The 17,650-nt window shown below is 47.3% G+C and overlaps 1 protein-coding gene and 1 long non-coding RNA gene across 5 annotated transcripts in view; one reads left to right on the plus strand and one right to left on the minus strand.

Moving 5' to 3' along the window:
* LOC308636866 overlaps nucleotides 1–17,650 on the plus strand; it is a 28,865-nt gene that overhangs the window by 1,565 nt on the left and 9,650 nt on the right. Inside the window, exons 2-3 of one of the 4 annotated variants that reach the window (XR_014019514.1) lie at nucleotides 10,543–10,655; nucleotides 15,489–15,611. The exons of 1 other annotated variant lie outside the window; for it this stretch is intronic. This is a non-coding gene — a long non-coding RNA (uncharacterized lncRNA). The remainder of the gene's footprint in view (nucleotides 1–10,542; nucleotides 10,656–15,488; nucleotides 15,612–17,650) is intronic. 2 more of the 4 variants (XR_014019513.1, XR_014019515.1) reach the window with 2 other exon arrangements.
* HROB (homologous recombination factor with OB-fold) lies at nucleotides 928–17,464 on the minus strand. Its single transcript, XM_081272683.1, is given in 12 exon segments — nucleotides 928–3,024; nucleotides 5,967–6,087; nucleotides 7,570–7,692; nucleotides 8,080–8,165; nucleotides 8,354–8,462; nucleotides 9,042–9,182; nucleotides 10,126–10,209; nucleotides 11,713–12,900; nucleotides 15,463–15,513; nucleotides 16,527–16,594; nucleotides 16,597–16,678; nucleotides 16,682–17,464. Coding segments are annotated over 12 exon segments (2,202 nt in total). The 5' UTR covers nucleotides 16,739–17,464; the 3' UTR covers nucleotides 928–2,932.

The following is a 17,650-nucleotide window of genomic DNA, read 5'->3' on the forward strand; positions in this document are numbered from 1 at the left end:
GCTAAGCCCCAGTTCCTTGGGATGGTCCCATGACATTAGCATTCTCCTCAAGGCTCCTCCCTCCTCCCTGCCATTCCTGCTCAGGCCGTTGTATACTCACTCCTCCAAGCCCACTTCCAAGATCACCCGCTCTGGGGAGATGTCTCTACAGCAACCCCAGGTGCTCCAGCCTATAGTTCCAGCTACTCCCCAATCTGTGCTTCTAAAGAACTCCAGGCAGGCTTTGCAAGCACCTATCCCATGCTGTAGACATTACTCTACCATGCTGCATGGGGCTCCAGGGCACACAGTCAGTCTGGATGTGGTGTCTAGGAGCACTTGGCTCAAGGCAGGCCAGACTCTTAATGTGTAGTGCATTGAATGGAGGCCCCTACTCTCTGCCAGAGCAAACACTCATCCGCCCACCCAAGTGGGTGGCAGCAGCTTGGGCTTTTTCTGGCACTGCCCTGGCCCTCTATTCACTCACTCTCTGCCTGGCCCCAGCATCTTGGTAGCATTCCAGGGTGGGGGATCCCAGAAGAGGAATGAGGTCATGCACAGTGAGGGCTTGGAGATCCTCAGAGAAAGGCTCCTCTATAGATGAAGCTGTGATTAACCCTATTGGAACCCATTCAGTGTTTTATTTGTCCCGCCAACGGCCAGGCTGAGCACCTACAGCTGGGTTCCCAGGGTTGGGAGTCTGGCAAGGCCAGCTGGGGCCAAGAGGGGCCCAGGTGGTAGGCGTCCCCTTTCCCCCTAAGGCACACAACAGTTCCAACCCAGCCTCTTTTCCTGCTTTCATGCCACACAAGCATGAAGGTGCTGACTACAGCTCTGTCCCTTAGAGATCCTGTGTGTGGGTCTCCTTGTACTTAGCATTAGCTTGCTGAAGGCAGAGAAAGAAAGCCTTTGCTTCAGCCTGCCCATGGTCCCACAGGAGCCCAGAAGTACTGGAGGAAATAGTGCCAGGAGATTTGATGCCCAGCCTGGCTTCTGAGAGCTCAGAGCCTGAAGCACACAAGAAACCAGGACATGCAGTAGTTTGGGATGAGTCGAGGCTGAGCAGTGGGGTCCAGGACTCAGAAGTGTCTGGAGTGGGGGACTGTAGGTCAGGGTGCTGGGTGGTCTAGCTACCATGGGATAGATGGGCTCTGTCCCAGATCTAAGCTACAGAGGTTAAAGCTGTGAACTGTGGGCGGAAGAAATGCATGGTATGTTCAAGTAGGAAGACCAAATGGGAACGTGAAGGGGCAAGAGTGCTGGGAAATTAGCCCTCTCCTGCCAGGCCTAGGAGCACAAAAGCCTTCTGGAACAGGGCCCGCTTCAATCAACAGTCAACTGAACATGGAGTTTTCAAGGTGCTTGTTCACTTCTGCCTCTATAGGATCCACTGCTCTCTGGGAAAAGGAGATTAATACCTCCTCCCAGAGCAGTGCAGAGCCCAGGTCCATGGGAGGCCCCTGGCTGAGGCAGGGGAGGCTGGTGTCAACTGGGATCTTTAACCTGCCCTTATTGGTCCAGGAGTTGGGAGAGTTTTCCTCTCTGCCCTTCATCCCGGAAAGGAAAACAATGTTTGGTAACTTGAATAATTAATCCTTTTATGCCACACCCATGCCATTGTCAACTCCTGTCTGAAAGGTGGTATTGAGAAGCTCCAGCAATGAGGAGTTACTTGGCAAAGAAATAAAGTACTATTTGATTAGAACCCAAAGTATGAAATAAATTCCTGAGTCCATACTGATATAAATGATTGAATAAATGAGGGAGAACAGACAAATTTCCTGTGCAGAAGAATTCAAAATAATATATGTAGCTCTTCTACCTTTAAAGAGGTGGAACAGAACTCCCCCCGCTGAAGTGTGCACTGTGCAGGGCGACTTCCAGCACAACAGGAAGGGGAAGGGAAAAGAGCCACTCAGCAGCGCAGAAACCTGAACCTTACCCCAGCCAGGTGACCCAGGGCCACACAAACCCTGACAAGATGTTGAGGGAATGGCACCTTACCTCTTTCTTCCTCCCCAAAACCTATATAACCCCAGTCCAATCATGAGAAAAACATCAAACAAATCCTAACAGAGGGCATCCTACACTATGCCCAGCCAGTGCTTCTCAGAACCGTTGAAGTTGTCTAAACAAGGAAAGTCTAAGAAACTGCCACCAATAAGAGAAGCCTAAAGAGACAGTAAAATTAAATGTAATGTGGGATTCTGGATTGGACTCTCAAACTGTGGAAGGACATGAGGGGAAACTGAGTAAATCTGAAAAAAGTATGAAGTGAGTTAGTGATAATGTACTGATATCGGTTCATTAATTATGATAAATGTACCATATTAATGTCAGAGGTGAATAATAGGGGGAAACTGGATATAGAGTATATGGAAACTTGCTGAACTATTTTTATAGTAAATCTGTAAGTCTAAAATTTTCTAAAAGAAAAGGTGTTAAAACACACACACACACACACACACACACACAAAGAACCAGAGTTGCTTGGCTTTGCCTGAGGCTTCTTATTTCAGAACTAGGTACAAAAGCCCACACGGCTGCCCCGTACCTGGGAACCTTATCTTTGTCGTGGTACAGTCCTTCTTAGCACCTCAGCTTCCCTGGGACTGGGGAGTAAAGGGACAAGCAAACTAGGTCTAACATTCTCTCAAGTTCAGCTGAAATGAAAAGATGACACAACTTTCCTATTGGTGACCAAAGGAATGGAGGGCCAGAAGGCTTGAAAACAGGAAGGCTAAGAGGCAGTCCTTGGCTGAGGTCTGGGATGACAATGCCAAGGACGTCTCAGTGCAGAATCCGAGACGAGGGACTTTTCAGGTGCAGCATCCAGGGTAGGAGCACCACAGAAGCCCAAGCTTTGGCAAGTTTCCAGTCATGTGGGCCTTCTTTCCCTTGGATGTGACCAGACATACCCAGAGCCTTGCCTGGGAGCTGAGAGGCTGCTTGCTTATGGTGGGTGCCCTGCCTTGGGGCAGTCCCAACTCCTGGTCCCACAGAAGAAGTCCTCAGGGAGCTCACTCAGAAGTCCATCCAAGTCATCTGCAGGGGTAAGGAAGGCAGCCTCAGTGACAACATTAAGGTTCTGCTTGCCTGGGGTCTAAAGTACCTGCCCTTCAGGAGGGACAGGGCCTGGCCAGACGGAGAGGTAGTTCCCCCCAGTCAGTGGTGCCCAAGCCAGTGGGCCTGAGACTGACCTGACTTCCATCTCCTTCTGCTCCCCAAGTACACGTGCACGGCAAAAGGCAGGACATAATGCCTGGGCTGTTCTGATAAGAAAGGGGGTCCCCCTGGGCTCAGTGGTTCCTCCCCTTTCATCCAGAGGCACAGCACCAAGCAGGAAGGCTTCTGAGGTCCCCTATGTGACTCTCTCATTGGATAGCAGAAGGAAGATGCAAAAGCCACTGGATATGTTCAAAATCACAAAGCTCATTCATTAATCTGGTATCTCTTCTAATGGTTGGAGAGAGCATCACCCCCTTCCCCAAAATTCCTGAGTGGGAGTAGGGAATGAAAGTAACCATTCCTGGGCTGGGGATGTGGCTCAAGTGGTAGCGCGCTCGCCTGGCATGCGTGCGGCCCGGGTTCGATCCTCAGTACCACATACAAACAAAGATGTTGTGTCCGCCGAAAACTAAAAAATAAATATTAAAAAATTCTCTCGCTCTCTCTTTAAAAAAAAAGAAAAAAAAGAAAAGAAAGTAACCATTCCTGCCAGGTGAAGTGGCACATACCTGTAATCCCAGTTACTTGGGAGGCTAAGTCAGGAGGATCATAAATTCAAGACCATAAATTCAGCAACTTAGTGAGACCCCATCTCAAAATAAAAAATAGAGATGGGGTTGTAACCTAGTGGTAAAGAGCCTTTGGGTTCAATTCCTTGTATCATACAATTAAAAAATTGTTACCGAACCACAGTTCTCAGATAATGTATGCTTAAGTCCAAGAATCTGGAAACAGAGCCAACCTTGTAATCCTCTCCTTGCCACCCTTTTTTTTTTTTTTTTTTTTTTTTTTTTAAGATATTGGGGATTGAACCCAGAGGCTCTTTACCACTGAGTTACATTCTTTTTACTTTTGGAGACAAGTTCTTACTAAGTTGCTCAGGCTGTTCTCAAACTTGCAATCCTCCTGACTCAGCCTCCTGAGTAACTGGGATTCCAGGCATGCAGTAATCTTTTTTTTTTTTTTTTTTTTTGGTATCAGGGATTAAACTCAGGGCACTCAACCACTAAGCCACATCCCCAGCCCTATTTTATATTTTAGTTAGAGACAGGGTCTCACCGAGTTGCTTAGTGCCTTGCCACTGCCGAGGAGACTTTGAACTTGCAATCCTCCTGCCTCAGCTTCCCAAACTGCTGGGATTACAGGTGTGCACCTCCACACCAAGCTTGCAGTAATCTTTATTGACCTTCTTTTTGTTAATAAGAGCAGCTAATAACTTACTGAGTACTTTCTCTGTGTATCAGTAACCTTTCATAGGGCATCTCATGGTGGTTCTGTGATAAACCCCACTTCACTTGAGAGAACAGGATATAAAGAGGTAAAACAAGTTTCCCAAGGTAAGCATACTCTGCTTCCAAGTGATACCAGAACCACTATTGGCAATCCTTCCTGAGTAGGATCAGGAAGCCCTAGGAGTTAAGTCAGACTGTTCGTATACTACACCAAGAGCCTAGTTCCAAGTCTAGCAAGAGCACTCAATGCACACTGCTGCTGTGTATTAAAGGAAGTAGTTAGTTTGGGAAGCATTCAAAATTTAATTAAGGTGATTAGCACTGTACTTAAGGAATCGCTCTGCATTAGCAATCACTACTTATTTTGGTACTAGGGATTGAACTCAGGGATGCTTTACCACTGAGCTTCATCCCCAGTCCTTTTTCTTTTTTGAGACAAGGTCTTCCAAAGTGCTAAGGGTCTCACTAAGTTGCTGAGGCTAGATTTGAACCTGTGATCCTCCTCTCTCTCAGCCTCATGAGTCACTGAGATAACAGGCATATGCCATCACACCTGGCAAACAACATTCTTATGATGATTGGGCTTATGATCAAGCTTACTTATAAAGAGAGAGCGCAAGATTCCAGACAATGCAAGAGCCCAGCATAGGGAGATATTCTTTCACAGAATATAAATAAATGGGTTTTAGTCTATCCATTGGCATACTGTGAATTGTTAATGTGAGACAACTACCCATAATCCCATGAACTTTGGGCTCAGACAGGACTGAATTTCTGGAATCAAAAAGCTAAGGAAGCACCAGGCTCGGTGGCACACGCCTGTAATCTCAGCAGCAGGGAAGGCTGAGGCAGGAGAATTGCAAGTTTAAAGCCAGCCTCAGCAAAAAGCAAGGTGCTAAACAACTCAGGGAGACCCTGTCTCTAAATAAAATACAAAATAGGGCTAGGGATGTGGCTCAGTGGTCGAGTGCCCCTGAGTTCAATTCCCAATACCTAAAAAAAAAAAGCCTAAGGAAGCAACTCGGGACTCTGTTTCACTGGGTGATGTAGCCTCCTGGGGCCTGCCCACAACAGGTCTGCATCTGGGCCTCTCGGGTTTGTATCCTGGGCCCCCACGTAAGTGCATGGAGATGTGATTTCTCAGCACCCTTTAGTGGGCCTTTGAGCTTAGTCAGAATGGGAAAATCTGCCTCTATGGTCTGGTCATCAGCCCACAGAGGAATCAAAATGTGGCACAAAGATAGTGCCTGTCCATCTGGACAGAAGATAGTAGTGTATCCTGAGGTGAAAAGCACAGGGCCTGGAGGCAGGGGAGACATGTGGATCACACTTTACATGGCCCCATCACACTGTCAACTAGTTTGTGCATTGTAGCCTTGACAAACGAGATACCATATTTGATTTCTATAAAATTATGCGAGGTCCAGAGACTCATAGGAGAAGGAACAAAATGTAACCAGGAGGATTTTGGCCCAGTTATGCTAGAGCAAAGAGATTTTCCTGATCCTGACAAGCTGACTCTCTTACCTGTTTCTGGAAGTTCTTCCTCAGGGGACACCCCTGCCACTGGATTCTGTTCTGTTCTGAGATCTTCCCTGGGCTTTGTGGCCACATCATGCTGGAGGCCATCATGGAAGCTTCCTGGATCCTGGGGACAGAGGAGCTCGTCACCAATACCCATGACCCTGAAACCCCTCCAGATGGTACCACCTCTACCCAGATGACCTTAAAGGGCCTGGTGGGGGCTTAGGAAAGAAACATAATGGAGGAGTATGGCAGGGGCTGGGGTCACCCATGCCCAGGCTAGGGGAGGGAGTTGAAAAACCAAACATCCAAACCAGCAGACAATTAAAACAAAACAAACCATTAGGGGTGAGTTTCTTTTCTAATTTTGTTGATATCCAGTGTTCTAGGGAATCTATATAAGTGGAGCAGTGAGTAAAGAGGCCATTCAGAAATATGTTGAAGAGTTAGCCTGAGATTAAATATGAGCTGTTAATAATCTCCAAACTAACTAGTATATGGACTAGTATATGGTAATTAAAACTGGCACTTAAATTGTTAACTATGGTTAGCCCTAGGGGATGAAAAGTGGAAGAAGATGAGTTTCATTCTTTGCTTTTCTATGCCATTACAATGAGTATGGATGATTAGAAATTTAAAAGAAAAATAAGGATTATTTTTAGAAGTGGGGTGATTTTAAGAGAATGTGAGGGACTTGTGGCTCAGCAGTAGAGTGCTCGCCTAGCATGTGCGAGGCGCTGGGTTTGATCCTCAGCACCACATAAAAATAAATAAATAAAGGTATTGTGTCCATCTTCAACTAAAAATAAAAGAATGTGGAGGTGTTAAGGGGAAAAAATAAAGGAACTATAAGTAGAAAAATTAGAGCTAATGGCTTAAGTGGACTAGATGTTATCAAGTCTAACACTCTTGTACTGTAGATGAAGCAATGGCAGGGTAGGAGAAAGGACTTGCCCAAGGTCACTGCGGAAACTATCAGCAGAACTGGGACAAGACTCAAGCCTCCTGTCCTCTTGGGCCAGGATCCCAAGAAGGGTGCAGACAACTAAACAAGCCTGGCTCTGCACTCTCACCTTGGAGTGGAGCTGCCTAGAAAGCCATCACCTCAGAGACAGTGAAGCTACCTCGGTTCCTAGAGGAGCGCTCCCAGTGCTTTGGGTAGTTTCTGCCTGACTCAGCAAAGGCAAAGACCGGAGGGAAGGCAGAGCAAGAGCTAGTCACCTGAAGGTCCACTGTGGCTTGCCGTTCTTTGCAGATACCCGCCCCACAACAGATCTGACCCTTAGTCATTTTCTGTCACCACCCCTGGTGAGCCCTCACCTTGGTTAGTTCTGAAATGACTGCTATCCTCTCAGATGTTCAAGCCTGCCATCAGACACTCAGGGATCACCAAGAAGCCAACTGTGCCTCTAGGTACTATTACTAACCTGTCCAGCAGGTGGCTAGACCAGGAACAGGAGGAGATAGTTCTGTCCCCAGATGTATCTTTTTGCCTCAGGGCAACTGTCCCCTTCACACCTCTGCTTCTCAGGGGAGAGGAGAGAAGAACCGAGAAGATCCAGGCAGAAGGAACCCTCTGTGAGTTCATCCATCCTGCTCCTCTTACCTTGGAGAAAGGCTGAGATGGCTTGAGGTTCCCATCCCCAGAATCTGGGCTGTATATATGGACCAGGTTGTTGGGTGTCACGTTGAGATAGTGATTTCGGAGTGAAGGAGAAAACACTCCAATCTGGAATTGAGGAAGGGGAAGGTCAGTGACCTGATGGAGAACTGGGTGCTGCCAGATGGCCACCTGGTACTCGCCTGCTGCCTGTTAAGGGTTCTCTGCATCAGCATCACACAAATCACTCCTGTCCCAGCCTTGGTACCAAGTAGAACCCTTACCACACCTTTCCCCTCAACCCTCCATATCCATCCATCTCCAAGGAATAGGAGCAGCTCAAGGGCCTCAGGCCTGCCCTCAGCTTTAGCAAGCCAGGGCCTACCAATAGTCCAGTCCCTCCTTGCTGGGGCATAAGGAGGGAAGGCAGCCAGCCAGGAAAGAACACAGGAAACCTGAGGGTTCTCTCCAGGGTGGGAGGGGTGGAGGGCTGGCCGCCACTTAGAGCTCCCATACCTGCTTCAGCAACAGCACTGAGCCAGGCTTCAGCTCATTCTGGCGTGTCTCCAGCAGTACCCTGTGCACGGTCCCTTGCATTTCTCCTGCAAATACCATATGGCCCATCAGTCTCAGGATCAAGGGTAATACAGCAACTGGTTTGAGTCCTGGCTGGGAAGTGGGGTTCTCATTGCCTCAATGTTTCTGCCTGCAAATGGAGGGAGTGATTTCTCCTCCTCTCTTGACCTCAACCGAGGCCACAACAAGACATTCCCAGAACCTAACTCCTTACCTGTAGGGTCCTTGAAAACCACACTGGCGTCCATTGTACTCCGAGTCAGGGATTTGATCATCACTGCCATGTTGGGGACCTTGTTCCTGGGGAGCTGCTTCAAGGCTGCCTACTTACAGAGAGAGGCATTCACAGATCTGATCAGGGCTCACCTGCACCTTCCCAAGTCCCCAAGTGTGCTGGGGGTAACCAGGGACTGGTGATGCTCTTCTGTCATGGAGGGCAAAGGGGGCAATTGGAAGGGCATATCTTCTCTGGCAGGCCTGAAGCTGGCAGTCCTTCATGTCTCTCCCCTGCCTCCTTTCTTTTGTGTACATGTATTTATATAGCACTCCATCATGGTGGACATGGGAAAGGATATAGCATATACATGTACTAACATGTATCTCCACGTGGCCCTTGATGGCTGGGGAGCTCTGAGGGTAGCATTGTGCTTAACTCCATCCAGTGCCTAGAAGTGCAGAGGCATACCCAGAGCCTGCTCTCCTTGTGCCCAATACTGTGGATGATAGGGAATAGGCAGGCCAGTGAAGATACAACCAAAGGAAATTCACTCATGCTGCTCCTCAGGGATAGGCCTGGGGTAACAGGAAGCAGATAACCCCCTTTTACGGTGGACTAGGGCAATAGATTGTTGAAAGGGAGAAAAATGGTCTTCTCATTGGGTCTCAGTGCTCAGAGTCCTTACCTTCCGCAGTACCATGATGATGCTGTAGGTACAAAGGAAGCAGGTTGGATCTCTCTCATCCAGGCCCAGAGAAGATTTCATGGTCAGCCAGGGCCCTCGCTCAAAATCCTCCTCCACTGATGACTGGGAACTAACAACAACCTGGTATAGAGTAGAGTAGGAGCCTGCGTTAATAGGTTTCTCTTCCTACAGACGCTTGACTGAGACAGGATGAATGGTGGGAGAAAAAGGGTAAGTCTCTAGGAAAGACCATAGCATGGTAGTCACAGTCTCCCAATTATCTCCAAGGTCAGAAAATGTTATGTGAAATCTTGCTGCATATCACATTTTTCACTAAGCAGCTACAACAAAGGTGTTTTTTTTTTTTTTTAAATCAGATCTTGACTTTAATTACATTGAAGCAATAGATTAACCATGTTTGTCTCTTGTGGTACTAATTTGGGGTAGGGATCCCCCACATATGTATATAGGATTCCAGGAGTGTCTTTGCCATTTTGAATTCTGTAATCTTATTTTGTCTCTGGCTTTAACCATTAGCCTTATTATATTAATAACTGATTTTAATTCAGATGACTATTGCCTGGTTTGGATCTGAAATGGACTGGCAAATCTGGGGAACTGCAGCAAAGAGAAGAAATACTTCAGAGAATTAAAAGCAAAAGTGGGCCCAGGGGTAGAGTAGGCCAACAAGAACTCCAGAGAGGAGAAAAGCTGGTTTCACACATCAAGAGAGACCCCCTTGGAGGCAAGATGAAGGCAGATTCTCCCCTGCACAGTTCCCAGAAAACTCAGAGAAAAGGTTCCCAAAGCACAGTCTCATAATATGTATTACACTCTCCTTCCCTGAGGGAAGATGGAGCTAGCTGGGCCTTTATTTCTTAGATAGGAAAGAAGGCCAGACCCATGGCATTGGTTAATGGCTGGCTGGCATCAGGACAGGCCTTATTTTATGCCAGTAAAATCACCACCTCCCCCAGCTGCCTTCTCAGCAGCACTTTAATTCCCAACTCCCCCAATATGCAGGGACCCCCCCCCAACTCTCAAATGATGCCCAGGAAGTTAACGTTTACATGGAATAAGTTACCTCTGTCCGGAATTTAGCCAGAGCACCATGAGCTGGAGTCTGGGGTGTGGAAACCATGATTTCCTCCAGATTCTTCCCACTATGCTAAGAGGAGAGAGAGAAGAGAAGGTGAGAGCAAGCTCAGCAGCTGTTATTTACAAGTACAGCGTCTTGTCTGGATTACATAATGAGTTCAGGAAACTATCAGGGACAATTAACACATATTACATCTCTCCTAACGCAGTCTCAAGAGCCTTACTAGCAGCTCAAAAAAGACACTTTGAGGATCATTTTGGGAATGTGAGGAAGCTGGAGCTGGCTCAGGAGCAAAACCCAGGGCTGCCTGAAGGGGGCAGTGACCCACATAGAGGGGCCAGTGAGGAGTTAAGGGACAGTTTTTCCCAGGTCCCTTCTCAGGAACCTAACCCTTTCCTCTAGGGAGATCCAGCTCAGAAGGAACATAGACAGCCTCCCTGGATTTCTCTTGAAATGCTGTGGAAGAGAAAGTTACAAGCAGAAACTGTTTCAAAACACCCAAGGAAAGGAGCTAGGTACAGTGGCACAGGCCTGTAATCCCAGTGACTCAGGAGACTGAGGTAGGAGGATTGAGAGTTCAAAGCCAGCCTCAGCTACTTAGTGAGACCCTAAAGCTATTCAGTGAGACCCTATCTACTGCTTAAATCCAAACTTTCAGCAGAGGCGTCTTCCCTTCAGCCCTGACTTCCTCATATTGACCCCACGCAACAGCCACAGTTACCTGTTCTGTGGATCTCTGAGAGCACCTGCTTTTGGGCATCTGTGCTTTGCACTGGCTCCTCCCTCTTCCCTCCTCCTGTCTTCCCGCACTGGACTGTCCTCAGCACAGCCCCTCCCCCATACCTCTTTACCTCCTTCTCATCAACCCAAAGCCATCCAGCAAGCCCAAGGTAAGCTGTGTCTCCCCAGCAGCCAGGGAATGACTCTTACACTGGGCTCTTTGTGCCTAATCATTTGTTCACAACTGTTTCTTCTACACTGTAAGCTCCTTAGGACAGAAATTGTTCCTCTTTATTTTTTTTTTAACTATTTATTTTTTAGTTATACACAATACCTTTATTTGTTTATTTATTTTTTATGTGGTATTGGGGATTGAACCCAGGGTCTTGCACGAGCTAGGCAAGTGCTATAGCACTGAGCCACAACCCCAGCCCCCTCTTTAATCTTTGTATTTTCAGTTCAAAGCAAATTGCCCAATATCTACTCCTCATCGAATATGAACAAATGAACCTCCCTGCCCTAGTAGTAGGAAAACAAACATGAAAACCAGGAAGTTCCCAGAGCCTTATGCACACCTCTTCCCTGGGTGAATTTTCTAGCATTTTTCCTTCCCACTTCTTTTTCTGCCTGGAACCTGGGCCTCACAACTGCTAGGCAAGCGCTCTGTCACTGAGTTACAACAGGCCCCTTCCCACTTTTTTTGACTTCTTCCACAATTTTGCAAATACTGCCTATCTTCACTTCCTTCCTCCTTGTCCTTCAGGAGAAAGATGTTCTAGGGTTGGATAGGGGACAGTGCTGGACTATTGCTTTTCTCCCTTATCTCTGCTCTTAGAGAACCAGGTCACTCACCTGGTGAGGTAGGAGTCCTGCTGGGCCAGGGAAGCGGCGCATTTTGGCTCGGGTGGAGGGGCGAGTGGGCTTCTGGGGAGTCCGGTTGGCAGCAGTGACCAGCTGCACCAGGTGGTTGGTGACTATGGGGGTCTGCAGAGCTGCCTGGGGAACCTTTTGGGAGGAATGGGGACCTTTTGGGTTGCTGACAGGAGACTCAACAGAAGACACTGGGGCTCGGGATTGCAAGGGATCCCAAAGAGAGACCACAGAGCTGGTCTTTGAGGGAGTAGACCTGGAGTTGGGAGTTCGAGGTCTAGGAAAATGAGGTTTGCCACTTAACCAGGCACTAGGAGACTGAAATGGCTGACCAGGCAAATGATTTTGAGGGCTGCTCTGAAGAGGTCTTCCAGCAACTTGGAGAGGCCGGGATATGGGAACAGGGGGGGTTTGGGGACAGATTTCCCAGTGGGGTTGCTGAGTAGGATCTGCTAAAGCAGTTGGCATAGGAAGGTTGCCTGCAGCACCAGGTTTTATGCAGGGCCGTGGAGTCCTACAGTGGGAAACAGGCTCTAGAGGCTCATCCAGGGCTGACATGACACCTGTTTTGTGGGTGGCAGACATGGGCCCCTGCTGGCAAGATCCACTCAGATCAGCTACCCGGGCCTTTTTAGCCAAGATTGTGTCCTCCTGGTGCTGGGCAGGCGAGATTTGTGTGGCCTCACTGCTAACACCAAGTTCCAGCTCCATGCCAGCTTCCTCCAGCTCCATGCTTGCCAGGACTTTATCAAATTCGTCTTGTTCAGGCCCCTCAAAACCACCCAATCCCTGCTGTTGGCTCTCAAAGGTGAGGAGGGGGCGGGAGGCTGAGGACTGGGGTCTTGCTGACTCTTGGAGCACTTCTGGCAGCGTCATTCTTTTCTGATTGCCAGTCCAGCTGCTCAAAGCTGAGGCAGGGCTTATGGGGACAGTTTTTGTAGAAGGTGGATCTCTGATGGCTCTGGGCATGCTGGAGGTTGGGAGGCAGAGTCCCAGGGTTGGCAATCTCAAAGCCTCTGAAGAAGCAGTGGGATGTAATGGTAGTCTCGTTGAGGACTGCCCCTGCACAGTCTCCTGTGGCTTGGAAGAAACAGGTCGTAGGCGCCCAGCATTCATAGGTAGTGAGCCAGCAAATTGGTTCTCTGCATCCTCCACAGCAGATAAGAAATCCTACAAAGAAGCAGAGACAGTAGATCTTTACATCTGGAAATTTTTACTTTTATTAATGTTTTGGAAAATTTTTTTAAAAAGCTCTACTTTTACTGTGCAGGCATGTAGTACATATGTGTGTGTGCTTGCAAGTGGGAAAACAAGGTGTAAAAGACAACAGGGATGTCACTCACCAATTGCTTATAACCTTGCCCATGAGCCTACCACCAGGCTTCTATCAGAAACATTCTAAGGCTAAGTCTGCAAGTAGTTTCTGTCTTTCTTCAATCTCTAGATTAGGCGCAGAAAAGCAGAAACAAATGTCCCAGAGAACTAAGGAGTCAAAGGACTCATCCAAGGACATGCACTCAAGAAATCTAGCTTTCTGGGGGCTGGGATGTGGCTCAATTGGTAGCGCGCTCGCCTTGCAAGCGTGCAGCCCGGGTTCGATCCTCAGCACCACATACAAACAAAGATGTTGTGTCCGCTGAAAAACTAAAATAAATAAATAAATACTTTAAAAAAAAAAAAAAGAAAAAAAAAAAAAAGAAATCTAGCTTTCTGGTGTCCAATCAATGCAATAGGGAGCTATACACACACACACACACACCCACACACACACACACACACACACACACACACACCCCACATCAGTCTTCAGTAAGCTAGAGAACCCCTGGATCCAGCAAAATAGGTGGAAGTTAAATATAGCTTTTCAGGCAAGTTAAATTAAGTATGGATTCCAGTTGGGAAGCAAGGTGAGATTGACACCTTCAAGAGCAACAGACCTGTTCTGAGGGTGTTTTTGAGTCAGAACTGCTGATTTAACTGACAGAAAGGTCCCCTCCACCTACACCCCTGGTGCCACACTGTATTGTCTGGGCTAAAGAAAGGTTTTTTATTATTTTTTTTACCTGCTTTGTATATTATCAAGAGTCCTATACTCTAGCAGGAATACTTTAGGATTTAGCAATAATAATATTGATTAGAATTATAGAAGTAATAAAACCCCAATGGCCTGGATATTGATGGATTCCTTTTTTCCCAAAGAGCTCACTCTCAAATATGTTATGTGTCTTAGGAAGAGGGAAAGGGACTGGTCTGCCATTTTCAAGGAATAGAAACTTGAAAAGTCCCTTAATTCCATTACCTGTTAAGACCCAAGAGGGTCACTTTAAGAGTCACCTTTTCAGCCTGTAATCACACATCTCCAAAGCTGAAAGACAAGGACTCATCTCCTTGACGAAGATGGTAATTTTTAATTATTTGTAAAAACAAAAATTAAGTTCCAGGGCTAGGGATATAGCTCAGTTGGTAGAGTGCTTGCCTCACATGCACAAGGCCCTGGGTTCAATCCCCAGCATCATACACACACACACACACACACACACACACACACACACAGAAAAAAAAATTAAGTCCCCCAGGTAATAACAAAAACTAATATTTTCAACCTCACTGGTTCTAGGTACCATGTATGTATTTTACTACAATTTTCCCAGATGGACACAGTGGTGCAGAATTTACCACCATACCAGGGACAAGTTAGACATCTGAACATAATGGAATTCGGGGGCAAAGCACTGGGAGACAAAAAGTAGTTTTTATTGGTGTTAAGGGTGTGCATCAGCAGTAGAGGCATGCTGAGTAGGCACAAGGCTCTGGGTTTGATTCTAAACACCCCCCACAAAAAAAGGTAATTATTGAATGGCTTGTCTTTGGTAAAATAGAAAAATTCTATTCTGTAAATGTATTTTAGTAGGTTCCATGTCCATTAGATTGGTATCAAAAGGCTGAGTCCTCATCCTGGCTATTTGTGCTATATTGTCAGGCAGGCAAGTTAAACTTACCTCTTTGGGCTTTACTCATTTAAATCCTCCTCTTTCTAAAAAGGATCAGAGGTGGTAATTTCCAGCCTCCTGGATGAGGTTATATCCATTGGTTCTAAATGTGAAGAGAGCTACAGAGACCATTAGTTCAGAGGTCTCTGGCTGTACTTCAGAAACACCCCTGCCAGCACCAGAAATTCTGACTTAATTGGCATGTGGTAGGGCCTAGATAAAGGTGATTCTAATACCCTGGATTTAGATCTAGTCGAATTCCTCACCTTCAGGGGAATGAGTGGGAAGGGAATAAGATCTGAGGCAGAAGAATGCCCCTTATATTGTAGAACAGAAAGCGGAAGCAATTTGCCCTGGTTCACATGGCCAGCTGGTGATCACAAACCAAAAGCCATCCAGTAACTGTACTGTCTCCTACACTATTTATTCATGCTCTCCAAAAACCTTCTTCCCACCTCCAGTATGCTATGTGAAAGTGAATTAAATCCTCTACACGACAGAGCTTCTGAGAAAAGGCCCTAATAACTTAGAGATAGGACAATTAAGCAACTGATCTCTGGTTTTTTTGTTTGTTGCTAAGACAGTTAAGTAGGTTGTTTACATTTCTTATCATTTCAATGTCTCTCATAGACAAAAAAGATATACATATCAATGGAAAGGAGGCTGCAGCAGGCTGCTCCAAAATGTTCTGGACCTGGATGTTTATATCCTTTGCCATCTCTGATTACCAACACTTCCTTACCTCATCTTCAAACTCCTCTTCCACAGTAAACAGCTTCCGCAAACTGCATGCCTGAAAGGAAAACAAAGCAATTGAGGCTGGAGGAGAAATGCCATTTGCAAGTACATTCTGTCCTCATTGCTTCTTCACAACTCTGACAAGACCATCAGGTGTACTGTTTTTTTGTTTTTTGCTAGTGCTTGGGGAGGAATAAGGGATGAGGAGAGAAAAAATGGGATTCAGTTGAAGATTTAAATGACTTAAAATCTTTTCTTGTAATAGAATCCACTCAGATCCATCTGTGTTAGTCCCTGAAAGAGGGGCAAAGAGAAGGCTGCCAAGGGGAGCGAAAGCAGTTCTTCAGAATCAGCCCTGTGCTGTGATGGGGGTGCAGCTCAGTGGGAGAGTGCTTGTCTGGTATGCCTGAGGCCCTGGGTTCATCCCTAGTACAACACTGTGGGAAGTGAGGATCAGCACTGTATACACAGACCTGAGGATTTTGCAACAACCCCAAAGTCTGTCAAACATAAGAATCTACCATAAATCCAAATATGCTGGGCACAATGGTCTGGTGTCTGAGACTCAAGCCAAGAATTTTCTTCCACCTAATCCAGCGCCCAAAAGCTAGGCTCCCAGAAGTGTGGGGTGCCCCCGTCCATGGTTCCTACTTTCTAGCCAGCAGGGATGCTGTGGCTAGCTCCAGATGAGTGTCAAGCCAGGGGTGGTGCCAGTTCCCAGATGCCAGAGAATCAAGAGCTATGCTGATCTCGCCTTCCCTGGGATCAAAGGTCAGAGCGCAGGGAGGGCGAAAGCAGAGAGGGGAGGGATGGATCCAAGAGATAGGCGTTTGAGAGCACTGGGAAGGATGAACAATTCTCCAAAAAGAGAAGGAAGGCAACAGGAGGGAAACAGGACCAGCGTGGAGCAGGGGAATGTGCTTTCCCAGGGATTCCAGCGCGTCCGGCCAAACCCAAACTAGAACCCTGAGTCCCACCCAGACCCAGGCCCTGCATCCCCTGCGGCTGAAGACCTGGAACCACCAGGTTCCGGGAGCTGGAGGACCCCTAGCGTGGGCGCGGCATTACCATGGCTCCAGCGGGTGGGCTCCGGAGGGTGGATCGGCCTAGCCCACCCAGACTTGGTGGTGGGGGGGTCGCCTCGGCCTCAACCCAGATGGAAGTGGCGGACGCTGGGCGATGATACCGGAGTACAGGAATAGAGGGAAGCGTTTTTCCAACTACCGAGCAGTCTGAGGAAGGGTCTCAAGGAGGCTGGGGGCCGAGGCTCCCGGACGCATTCAAAGCCGCCGCCACACCAGCGTCTCCGCCCTCTTAAAGGGACGGATCTGTTTCTATCCCGCCGACATAAAGGCCTTCACCCTCTCGCCCTTCCGCCTCAGCCTTAAAGGGGAAATGAATGAGCTCTCGGTCGCCCCCCTAAGGCTCCTCGGACCTAGTAGGCTGGTTCAACTAGTTTAGGGGAGACCAAGCAAGATTGAAGAATTTTGGGTCCTTGATGCCCAGTCCTGCTCCCGCACCTCTGTGTTTAAGCACACTAGGAACTGGGTATGGAAGCGTGACTTCCTCACCAGTACCCATCCGGTCGGTTCGTGTCTTTGTGCATCTGTCCATCCGTCGATGCACGCCACACATATTATCCAGCCGATGCTCTTGGTCTGGGTCTTTTTATTCTTCATGTTTCAGATTAGATTCAGATCTTCCCTGTCATCTTCTCTCTCAAGTAACATCCCTTTCCCCATCACAACACTTTATTTACTTCTCAGCACTTTTCATAATTTATGTTTGTTATGGTTAATATCTTTATTCATATCTTCCTAACTAGAATAAATAGGCTTCCTGAGGGTGGGGACCGACCTTGTTTACCTTATCCAGCTTTGTATCCCCAAGCACCCAGCTTGGTGCTCAATAGTTATTGAATGAATGACATAATGACTACTGTGCAATGGGACAGTGCTGACACTGGGGATAGAGAAATCAAGTTCATAACTAGACAGGGAGACAAAGGCCAACTCTCTTTGGTTATTTTTTTTTTATTTTATTTTTTTTAAGTTTTTAAGAGAGAATGAGAGAGAGAGGGGGACAGAGAGAGAATTTTAATATTTTACTCATTTTTCTTAGTTCTCGGCGGACACAACATCTTTGTTGGTATGTGGTGCTGAGGATCGAACCCGGGCCGCACGCATGCCAGG

The sequence above is a fragment of the Spermophilus citellus genome, assembly GCF_964194105.1.
Source record: "Spermophilus citellus genome assembly, chromosome: 17".
Taxonomy (NCBI): Eukaryota; Metazoa; Chordata; class Mammalia; order Rodentia; family Sciuridae; genus Spermophilus; species Spermophilus citellus.